Consider the following 12,105-nt stretch of genomic DNA (forward strand, 5'->3'; position numbering starts at 1 on the left):
GAAGTCGATGCCAGCACTATCTATGCTCATATAGCCTGCAGAGCCAAGAGTCAAATAAACCTCTTTTCTTTATAAATTACCCAGCCCTAAGTATTTCTTTATAGCAAGGCAAAATGGACTAGAACAGCTGGACAGTACTGCTAACCGATGACCCTATCCCCAAAGCTGTTTCCATTCATTCTCTTTGTTGAGAGTATGTCAGACCATCCCAGGATGGAGGCTGGAGACGAGTTTAACCCCACCTGCAACTGTTCTCTCGATGGAGCTACTCTACAGAAAAATCATGTTCCATTAGTTCACTAAATCATAACAAAAGTAAATGTACTTGTTTGAACATTGTACAAACTAGTCCTAAAAGGGTTCTCACGTATTTTATATGCGTAGTCTTTAGGGAGGCAAAAATTTTTTATGCAATCTATACAAGAAAGTTATATTTTCAGCTGTTATCCAAAACAAAGGAAGCGTACTCTGTGAAAAATTGGTATTATTGTTTAACAATATCCATTTCCAGAGGAATGCTTTTCTTAAGTAGAAGTTGGCTGACACAACCATAAGGGATGCTGTGAAGTGATTTCTGTCATTTTTCATACATGGAAACATATGAACTCAAGGGTCTACTAACTCTTCTACAACTTTAAAGGAGCACTTATCCTGGGATACTTTCAAACCTGAGATTCTGAGATTCTGTATTTTTAATATTCAACCCTTAGTTTCCTCATTTCTAATATTCATTACTAAGTAGACGATAAAGATCAAGTTAAGCATAGCTTCAGAAAAACTAATAAAATAATTTAAATTGGTTATGCATCTCTTGTGACGATTCTAAGGCAAAAGGCACTTTTATAGAAGTCTTTCACACTTTAAGAAAGCTTGCTATATAGAAAATGATTCAGTTGGGCACAGTGGCTCACGCCTGTAATCCCAGCACTTTGGGAGGCTGAGGCGGGTGGATCACCTGAGTTCAGGAGTTCGAGACCAGCCTGGCCAACATGGCAAAACCCCATCTCTACTAAAAATACAAAAGAATTAGCCAGATGTGGTGGCGTGTGCCTGTGGTCCCAGCCACTCGGGAGGTTGAGGCAGGAGAATAATTTAAACCTGGGAGGTGGAGGTTGCAGTGAGCTGAGATCACACCATTGCACTCCAGCCTGGGCAACAGAGCAAAAGTCTATCTCAGAAAAAAAAGAAGGAAGGAAGGAAGGAAGGAAGGAAGGAAGGTTCTCCTTTCCTCTCTAATGTCTCTCCATTCCCATTTAAAGTCTCTGTTGATCTGCAGCATAATTTTACTTTTTTCTCCACTATTTGTCCAATACTGCAAATGCACTGTAGTTGAAGAGAATCTGGTGTTGTAATGGAAAACAGAATCAATCTCTTTTTATACTCTGAGCCTATAGCATGTAGTATATATGTCCTCATTTGGCACTTTTTAATTTTCATTACAGAGATCTTCTCTGAAGTCATATCAAGGTGACACTGAAAGGATTTGATAGAAAGGAAACAATTTGTGGCAAAACAGAGAGAGAAAAATACTACCTGTGATACAACCTACAGGCAGAGTCACAAGTCAGTCCACAGAAACCAGAAAACAGACGTCCCCTTGGCTGCTTTCCTTCTGATAGACTTATCTAAAGCTCTCACTAGCAAGCATGCTCCTTCCAAAGCCATAGCCTTTCATCCTCAGAGTTCATCTTTGGCTTTTCCTCATTATCAGTGTCCCTATCAAGAAAGCCATGCATAGCACAGTTATTTAGAAGGCACAATTAATTGACTTGTATGCTGTCTCCTTGTAAGCTTCAGCTTGGTCTGTGTCGAAACTTGTCAGCTTTTCCCCCAATTCATGTTGTTTCAACCTGCAGTTTTATTACCTCCTTTGGATGCCAAATTCTCCTTTCCCCTTGAACTCTCCAAAGCCATGTATTTTGATGAACTGGCTCTCTCTGACATCACCTCAAACCAACTTAATAAATCACCCCTAGTCTTCTACCAAAGCACATTTCCTTAAATGAGTTTTCTCGTTTTGCCGCACAACCTGAATATGGTCAGAAGAAACACTTCTTTGAAGTCCATCTCCTCCTCAGTCTGCTCTCCTCTTCATCTCTAGGGGATCCTTAGGTATGAGTTTCAGAGTTTCTCTAAAGCAGCTTCTGGGTTTCCCTTTATTACAACACTCTATCCCCAGAGTAACCATCTGGGACCTTTATCTATTCTTCCAAACTGGGCACTGTCTGCCCAATGAACAGCTGTGCTCTTTCCAAACAAGAGGGTATTTAAAACCCAACTGCAAGTCCTACATGGGGTACAGGGGATTGTTGCCAGCCACATATCATTTTGGAACTATTTTTGCCTTCTTTCTTTTTAAATCATATAGGCCTATTAATATTCAAGGAGTTATTCTCAAAAGGTGGTTAAATGCATAGAAAAACTAAAATTAGAAGAGCTTTGCATTTTAAAGACAGCTTTCTGTTTTTGTATGGCCAATGGTATCTCCCTTTTGCTTCCTTTTCTCTGTGGATGTCTTTGTTGGTGAAGTTATTTTTTAACCATAATAAAAAGCTTAAAGGCCAAAATACATAAAGAGAAATACTTCTTATACTCAAGAGGTTATCGAGATACCAGAGATTTTAAAATGAGTTCGTAACATTGATTCCTAAGCTCCAGGCATTTCCTTGAAGAATTTCCAGAAGACTTCAAATAAATTTTTCTTGCCAATGTTCATTTTCAGATGTGTTTAGCACCAAGTTTTCTGGTGTGAATATGCATTATATGACTCTAAAAATCTCTACATTCAGAAACTAAAACTATACTAAAAGAAAAATAGGTCATTTTTTATTTCCTTCATAATATGACAGGCAATACAGTAGTTAGGAAAACTAAAGCCCTATATCTAGTCATTACGGGATTTTAGTGTCTCTCAGCCTCAGTTTCCTGACTAATCAGTGAGGGTGGGCTCAGGGGTCGAAGTCTATTCACTGAAGCTTTTAGGTCTTAACATTATTGGATTCAATCACATACTTCTTTTTCTTTGAGACAGAGTCTCACACTGTTGCCTGGTCTGGAGTGCAATGGCGTGATCTCGGCTCACTGCAACCTCCGCCTCCCGGGTCAAGTGATTCTCCTGCTTCAGCCTCCCAAGTAGCTGGGATTACAGGCACCCTCTATCATGCCCAGCTAATTTTTTGTATTTCTAGTAGAGATGGGGTTTCACTATGTTGGCCAGGCTGGTCTCAAACTCCTGACCTCGTGATCCACCCGCCTCAGCCTCCCAAAGTGCTGGGATTACAGGCATGAGCCATCGTGCTCAGCCTCAATCACATACTTCTAAGCTGATGTGATTGTTTCTGTTTTTGTGGAGTTAGAACCAGTTGCAAATTTAGAGAGACCACATTCCCCATAAGACTGTATATGCTTCTGACACCAATTGCAAGTTCAGAAGTTCCCCAAACCACCCCCAGGTTTGATAGTTCTGTAGAAGGACTCACAGAATTCACTGAATTCTGCTGCTGAAGGCTGCTATACTCATGCTGCATTATGGGTGAAGAATGCACATGAAAATCAGACAGGGGTAGAAGCACAGATGGCAGAGTCCAGGAACAGTACCAGATGCTGAGTTTACAGTCAACCTCTCTATACAGATTCAGGAGCACATTTCTTTCCTGGAACGGGTGTGTAACAATTTGCATGGGGTATTGCCAATGAGGGAAGCTTCCTGAGCCTCCATGTTCAGAGTCTTTACTGAGACTCCGTTATATAGGAATGATTGATTGCCCACATGGCTGACCTCAGTTTCCAGCCCCTCAGAAGGCTGGAGAATATAAGCCAAAGCCCCACACCCTTCATCACATTGTTGGTCAATCTGGCATGGTCAGGCCCCATCTTTTTTCTTTTTCTTTTTTTTTTTTTTTTGAGACAGAGTTTCGCTGTTGTTGCCCAGGCTGGAGTGTGCAATGGCACCATCTCGGCTCACCACAACCTCTACCTCCCAGGTTCATGCGATTCTCTTGCCTCAGCCTCCCAAGTAGCCAGATTACAGGCACCTGCCACCACGCCCAGCTAATTTTGTATTTTTAGTAGGGATGGCATTTCTCCATGTTGGTCAGGCTGGTCTCGAACTCCTGACCTCAGGTGATCCACCTGCCTCAGCATCCCAAAGTGCTGGGATTACAGGCATGAGCCACCACACCCAGCCCAGGCCCCATCTTAAATGCCATCTGGTGTGGCCCTACCCCTAAAACACAATGTTAGACTATCTGGAATAACCCAAGGCTCCCAGGCAAATGAAGACATGCTTACCAGGCAGGACATCCCAAGGGCTTAGATATTACCTTCCCAAAGCCAAAGGCAAGGGCCAGACCTCTTGAGGGCAAGGCTAAATTCTCTATTACACAGTTCTGAAAATCTCTCTGTTGAGGACAAGAAAGCAAAGATTCCTAGGACTTACTACTAGAAGGAAACCTGAAACTCCTAATGTTTCTTAAAGTAAGATTCCAGGACCACTTGCATCAGAATCACCTGGCATTAACAAAATGCAGACTCCAAAGCCCCACCCCAAACCTACTGAATCAGATTCTCTGTAACAGAAGCATTGGAATATGCATTTTAAGCATTTTCCTTTAGCAGTTTTTTATGTAGGCCAAAACTTGAGAAATGTAATTAAGATCCAAGGTCCCCATTCCTACAAGTAGAGTGAAACTAGCATGCAATAAAGCAAAGGGAGAAAATTCTGCTTCTTATTCCACTGCTGAGTTTATCTTGGGCAAGCCATTAGTCCTCAAACATCATATGTTTGAAAATAACGTTTAGCTACATTTGTTTTAAACAGACATAACTAATGTAGCATGCTCTTAGACTGAGAAAATATTCATTGAGTTACTTTGTGCTCTTGGGAAAGATGCTTGTGGAATACAAGATGGAACTCCATCTAGTTCAGCTGGCCTTGGGAAAATGAGTGGATTTCTCTTTTCAGAGTATCCATGTGATCACTGTTGCCCTCCTAGGCAGGAGTAGTTTCTATTCATCCTTTCATTCATTCACAAATTGGTATCTACTGTGTGGCAGGCAATGTTCTCGGTGCTGAGGAGAGAACAATGAACAAAACAGAAAATGCCTCTGCCTTCCTGAGGCCAGGACCACATATATATTATTCCAGATAGTGATACATGCTATGCAGACTTTTTAAAAATCAGGATTAATGGGGAAAGGACAGCTGAGAGCGAAGTTTGTTATTTAACATAGAATGTTTAGGGATGGAGTTTCTAATATGATGACTTGTGAACAGAGAAGTAAACTCTCAGCCACAGAGTTATTTGGGTAAAGTGAACAGCAAGTTCTAAGGCCCTGGGGCAGGCGCAGTTTCACATGTTGTGAAGGAGAAAGTCCTATGTGGTGGAATTAGAGGAAGACTAAGAGGAGTGGAAATAGATATGGGGAGTACAGACATCTCTTTCAAGGAATTTGGAAACAAAAGGGTGCATAGAAATGAAATGGTAACTTTTGGGATAGATAAGGTCAAAAGAAAGGTTTTATAGTGCCAGTGGTTGTTAAGAGTAGAGATACGTCTGTGTGTGTGTGTGTGTGTGTGTGTGTGTGTGTGTGTGTAACAACCCAGTTGTAGAGGGAGGGGAGAATTGTCAGAGTGGTGTCCTTGAGCTGGTAGGAAGGATGGCATCCCGTGTATAGGTGCAGCAGTTGGCCTTGAATTAGGAACATAGATGAACTCTTTACTTCTTTCTCCTTATCGCTCTGATTCCCATGGCGACCTTATTTTCAGCCTTCCTGCCTCTTCTCATGACCCTTTCATGTTAAATAAATCCTTTTATCTTCTGATGTACAGTTAGTACTTCATTCAGAAAAAAAATACAGGAAACAAAAAAAGATATTGATAACACCGTTCACCATAGAGTGAGGCTGAAATATCTGTTCTACCAATTACCAGTTTTGTTGTATGAGTCAAATGAGATTTATTGTACAGAAGATCCCCCAGGAAGCTGCCACCCCTCGAACCTTATTTTAGAATGGAAAAAACGTATCATTACCAAAACTAAACAGTGTTAGCTGGTCTGCCCATCATGCTCATGCTGTATAACTTTCCTTCTCTTTTCTCTTATCCTGTTCTGTATTGAATGGCCAAATTTTTTCTGCTACTTCAACTGAAACTGTGGTCTAATATCTAAATGCTCCCTCACCTGCTGAGAAAACTTAGAGCCAAAAACACCTGGTATTGGTCAGTTGTTAAATTTATCGCTCAATATACTAAGCCTGGAGTGATTTGTTGAGTTAGAATGAGAGCAAATAGTGCCACCTGCTGGAATTACACTTGGAAGGGGAAGCGTGAACATGCCAAGAGCTCTCCATGGTTTTGTCCCAATCATTACTTTAAGCCTTTCAGATGAAGTCATGAGCCTGCTTTATTAGAAAGTAATTTCTTCCACCTATATTCTTTTCTGATGGCAATATGCCACCTTATGTATTTCTCTTTTAGTATTTCTCTTTTCTCCCTGTAATGATTCAGTATCTAAAATTACCATTAAGATCAGCTGTATTTCATTTTATTTCTCTTAGAATCTCTTGAAAAATTATAGAATGTTGCCATTTGAAAGAACTTTAGAGGTTCTCCGTAGTTTCAAACACATTTTGGACACAGGAACTTTTGGGAAACTATGGATATAATCCTCACTTTGGACCTCAAACTGAGGCCTGAAGCATGAAAAGTGAAAAGACCAAACAGCTGAGGCTCTATATCAGTTAAGATGCTTTCAGTTACAATAAAAATGGCTTGAGCAATAACATAACAGCATATCTCACATAAGAAATCGTAAGGTAGATGGCTCTGGGATTAATTTAAAAGTTGAATAGACCAGGTGTGGTGGCTCATGCCTGTAATCCTAGCACATTGGGAGTCTGAGATGGGTGGATAGCTTGAGCCCACGATTTCGAGATGAGCCTGGGCAACATGGCAAAACCCCATCTCTACAAAAAATACAAAAATTAGCTAGGCGTGGTGGTGTACTCCTGTAATCTCAGCTACTTGGGAGGCTGAGGTGGGAGAATCATCTGAGCCCAGGAGGTCAAGGCTGCAGTCAGCTATGATCACACTGCCACACTGCAGCCTGGATGACAGAAAAAGACCCTGTCTCAAAAAATACAAATAAAGAATTTTTAAAAGTTGAACAATGTCAGCCATGACCCAGGCTCATCCTCTGTCCTCTCTGTCCTCTGTATCTCTGACATTTGTGAGGCAGCTCCAGCAACATTAAGAACCACAGCTTCCCACCCAATATTAAGGGGCAGAAAAGGGACTGTCTTTTCCTTATATCTCACCAAAAGACTCCACTCATGTTTCGTTGGCTAGAAGGGAATTACGTGTCTCATCCAAAGTGGGTAGCTGGCAAGGAGCCTGGAATTGCCATCTTTGCCTTCGTTAAATCCAGATCCATCCTGTGGGCCTTGGGTAGGGCTGTCCTTATGCAAAGTGCAAGACTCTGGACACACAGAGATTCCAGGGCAAAATCCGGTTAGCTCACAAAGAAAAAAGGGAGAGTGACTAATTATTGGGAGAAAAATCTCCATGGGTCTCATCCACTTTTGCCTGCCTTCTGAGCAAGAAGCATTGACAGCTTTGTTTATACCTTTTTTAAGGATGTGTGTATAGCTAACAGCCTTGGAAGACACAGATAGTGTCTTCCTCTGGGACAGAGGGTAGATTTATTTCATGGCCAGAGTAAGAAATATAATGTCACTCTCCGGGGCAGAAATTGAGCAAGTTTGCTAGTAGCTACTGTAAAAGATTGGGGTTTCCTAAGTCCAGGGTCCCTCAGCTGTGAAGCAAACTTATTGCATGTGCAGCATCCACCTGGGATGCCCTGCATTCCCCTGCAAGGGAAAGCAATGTGAACAGGAAGCTCAGGCTGCCTGCTGTGTTGTGAGTAAAGAAGTCCTATGTCTCTGACCCAGGAGTTTCATGTCTTCTGCCAGCATCATCAAACTATGGCCATGTTAAACTATGGTTCTGCCAGCATCATCAAACCATGGCTAACTTGTTAGCCTGCAAGTGGGGTAAAGTCTCAGACCCTTCCCAGTTCTTGATACTCATGGAAAGGCAACCATTCATGTTTGGCACAGTGTTCTTTCCAATGAGCCAGGCTATATGCATCCAATTCTCAAATACTTATTTCTGGAAATGAGAATTTGTTCGGTATATAAGAAATTCCTTTTCCACAGGCAGAAACAGGGCAACACTTCAGTCTCCAACTGGAGACACACATTAAGCGAGGACAGTGTCATTGGCTCGAGTGTCTTTTATGCTGTCTCCCTTTTATTCGCTCGCTCTCTCTATAATTATCTCTTTTAAAATGTCAGTTGCTCTCACCCAGAAGACCAAGAGCAATCAGCCACAAACTAACTTAGAAGCTTTTAAAACACACTGGCTGTCTGACTGGGGGATGGGATTTCTCAAAGGCTTCCCGCAGCAATGTCAGGGGAGCTGACATTGAGTGGCTGAGAAAAAAGAGCCCTTTCCTTGGCTCTCACAGTGGGTCTTTCAGATCCTTCCTGAGGAAGCAACGGAAGGGGTGTGGAATGTGCTGACTTCATAAGTATTTCCCCAGCAGAGCCTGAATGGAGGCTCTTTGGGAAGAAAGTTGCTCGTGGGGTCCTTTGGCCTTTAGTCCCTCTTACTGTATCCCATTAGGGTGAGAGGCTCTGAGCTACGGCATCATCCTGGCAACTTTCTTCCCTTCTCCAGAATAAAATATTGATGTTAAGGTGACGGTGAAGAAATAGGGGATCTATTGGGACAAGCAAAAGGTATAGATATTTTCTAGCAACTTCTGGCACTCAGAGTTTTTCCAAGTAGTGACAGTTTGAAGACCTGGACACGAATTCATCATAGCAGTAGGAGAATCACAGAGGAAATTAGAACAGCATTTATCCCTACGAGTCAAACCTTAGGGTTAAACTCAACTTATCCCTAAATTCTATTTCCTTGATGGCAGTTGATGCCTTTAAAATGAAACAATCTTTCCTACTTAGCCCAGGAACCGTCGTTCTCTTGCTGTTCTGACAACTTACATTTTAAAAATGCTCCTGCTAAAATACAGTGTTATGAGAACAGAACAGATTTAATCTGAAACCAAGGCTACTTTTTCCTCATCTGCTGTATCAGAACTACAGAGAAAGATCACACAGCCTGTGGGTCATATTATCATCTTCCTGCATTCTGATCATACTTCCATGGAAACCTTGATGGAGGTCACTGGCCTGCAAGTTCAATCCAGTCCCAATGACCCCTGGAGGCAGGGACTTCTAATTTAGATGAGATATTTTTCTGAAGTGTGTGTCCAATCACCACAGGTGTTGAAATGAAAGTTCTCTCGCTAACGACATGAAGGATCAAAATTCCTTGGTACAATTAGGTTGATTAAATTGAGCTCTGTGTCTAATATCCCTGTAGCTCAATAAAGTTAATGCAGCTTTCCAAGGGGCCCAACACAGAGGCAGGGAACAGTCTAGGTCCTGGGAGAATCTGGCCCACCATCGTTTCTAAATTAGAAGTTTGATTGCTTGTGACATCATCTTAAAATGGTACCAGCCAAAAGAAGCTGAATTTTCCATTAGCCCAGGAAAAAAAAATGACAGATATTTAATTAAACTGCTTAGAGATTAGGTGGAAGGCTTATTGATGGATAGAGGGGCTGAATATCTTTATAAGCAAAGTTAGGCACTGGTGTGCCACATCTTTAATGTTGAGAAGAATTCACCCAGCCTAAGGGAGCTGAAGACGTGTGTGCTGCTTCAGCCTGAGGCTGCCTCTCCTGTCAATCACAAGAAAAAATATACATTTAAAAAGCTTGTTTATAAAGCACTAGGTGGTCACTGAGGAACTTAACATAAAATATAAAATGTGAAATTAGAAAGCTACTTATAGCTAAAGTTAATAAAGCAACCACCCAATCCATTTGCCAATTGTTGAGAGGTGACTAATTGCAGAGGAAGGTTGATTTGGAGGTGATCTCTAAAAAAAAGAATAATTTGTGGTCAGTGCTAGAGGGTAGGTTATGAGAAGGAGCCTACATCCCAGATGGGGAATAACCAAGGTTTGCAACAGATGATGTACGACAGGGATTATTCTCCAGAAATATTGTGCTACCTTTCAGGTAGGCACAGGTGGTCATAAAATGTAGGTCACCCTCATTACACCAACAATAGGTCACCCTCATTACACCAACAATAGGTTACCCTCATTACACCAACAATTCAAGGGTCCCCAACTTTCAACAGAGTATAAAGATCAATGAAATCAACTTTCATAAATTCCCCCAAAGCAGTAGCTCTCAACTCTAGCTATGTGTTAACATTTCCTGGGGAGTTTTTTAAAATACCAGTGCCAACTCTTGACCAATTGAGTCCAAATCTCTGGACACAGGTGTTTCAAGAGATCTCCAGGTGACTATGAATCACTTCCCAAGGAGCTACTTACTGAAAAGGTAAATTGTATGTGGAATTAGAAGATATCAAGCTCTGAAATCTGACAAACCTTGGTTCAGTTCGTGACTCCACTAACTTACTGAATCTAAGACACTCAACATGCACTAACTTCTCCAGACTTCAGTCTCCTTATCTGGAGAGGGTCAATGATGGTCACATCTTGGAAGGCTTCTAAAATTAAATAAGGAAATAAATATATACCTGACACATAGACCCCCCAAAACACCCTTGGTTATTAATGGTTAATGATTGACATTTTATCCTTCTTCCATTGATTTTGCCATCGACCTTTGTAGGACGTGACAGGCTTAGATGATTTTTCCTCTCCCTGCTTTGTTTGTCGTCTAGAATTTACTGCTATTTGGTATCTGGGAGAAAAATACTCATGTCTTTCATGCTTTCTGCTCCTCCAGCTGCCACAGAAGTGTCCTTTTCATTTGATGTGGGAAATGGGCCAGTAGAGATTGTAGTGAGGTCACCAACCCCTCTCAACGATGACCAGTGGCACTGGGTCACTGCAGAGAGGAATGTCAAGCAGGCCAGCCTACAGGTGGACCGGCTACCCCAGCAGATCCGCAAGGCCCCAACAGAAGGCCACACCCGCCTGGAGCTCTACAGCCAGTTATTTGTGGGTAAGTAATGGAAAGGTAACCATGGCTTCCCTCTGTTGATTTTTAAGAGCCTGCACAATACAAAAAAAAAAAAAAAAAAAAAATCAGCCTATGCAAGGTTTGATATAGAGATCCTTCCAAAAGTAAAGGTGTTGGCCTCTTGTAGTCTCCTTCAAGACAGAATGGAATAAGGAAGAAGTTTCAGGAGACCTAGATCTCGTTCCACTTCCACTCTTGGGAGCTCACTGTCCTCAGCTATAAAATCAGAGTGCAGGCTGAGACATCTCTCAGGTCTCTCTAATATCTACAATTTTAGGTTTATGGTTTTAGAAGTATATAAAGTTATTTGATCATTTGGGGCACTTGTAACTGTGTAGAAGGAAAGGAAGGAAGGAAGAAAGGAAGGAAGGGAGGGAGGGAGGGAGGAGGGTGGGAGGAAATGGGCTAAGTTCAGATTTTTTTGAAATGATAAATATAAAGCCATTCCTTTCTTGCCTATTCTCAAGGTTCTAGGCAGAGAAAGATTTAGACTTTTCCTGACATAGGAAAAAAGATCAGTACAAAAAAGAAATTTAAACAGATCAAAAAGTTAAACTACCTGTGCAAGAAGTGGATCCAGACACCCAGTCTAATCTTTTTCACCTGTCTTTCTGCTACTGACATATTTCAGATGAACCTAAAATTACTTCAAATTCATACCTGCTTCCCATGGCTAGTTGAATTTTAAATTTTGTTTTTGAGAATATTCATATGTTAGGAAATTAGCAACTTTTCCTCTGTTGAATGAAAAAAAGAAGTGAGTTTGAAGGACTTTGTGGATGCATTATCTTAGACCCCTCTCTAGGGGGTCAATTGATCAGTGCAGTCAACTGTGGAAGTCTCAGACAAAGCAAGATAAGAATGTGACCTGGTTGCTGTTCATATTCATAACACCTGCCACTTGGGCTCCACCCTACGTTAGAGCCTCACTGAGAGCCAGTTAATTTTAACAAGGGGCAGAGTCCCCACAGTG

At 41.6% G+C, this 12,105-nt stretch overlaps 1 protein-coding gene across 1 annotated transcript in view; it reads left to right on the forward strand.

Annotated features, from left to right (window-relative positions):
* CNTNAP2 (contactin associated protein 2) overlaps positions 1-12,105 on the forward strand; it is a 2,297,635-nt gene that overhangs the window by 2,010,708 nt on the left and 274,822 nt on the right. The window contains exon 17 of the mRNA XM_003820514.5: positions 10,896-11,114. Coding sequence (XP_003820562.5) covers positions 10,896-11,114 — 219 coding nt within the window. The remainder of the gene's footprint in view (positions 1-10,895; positions 11,115-12,105) is intronic.

Source organism: Pan paniscus, chromosome 6 (genome assembly GCF_029289425.2).
Source record: "Pan paniscus chromosome 6, NHGRI_mPanPan1-v2.0_pri, whole genome shotgun sequence".
Classification (NCBI taxonomy): Eukaryota; Metazoa; Chordata; class Mammalia; order Primates; family Hominidae; genus Pan; species Pan paniscus.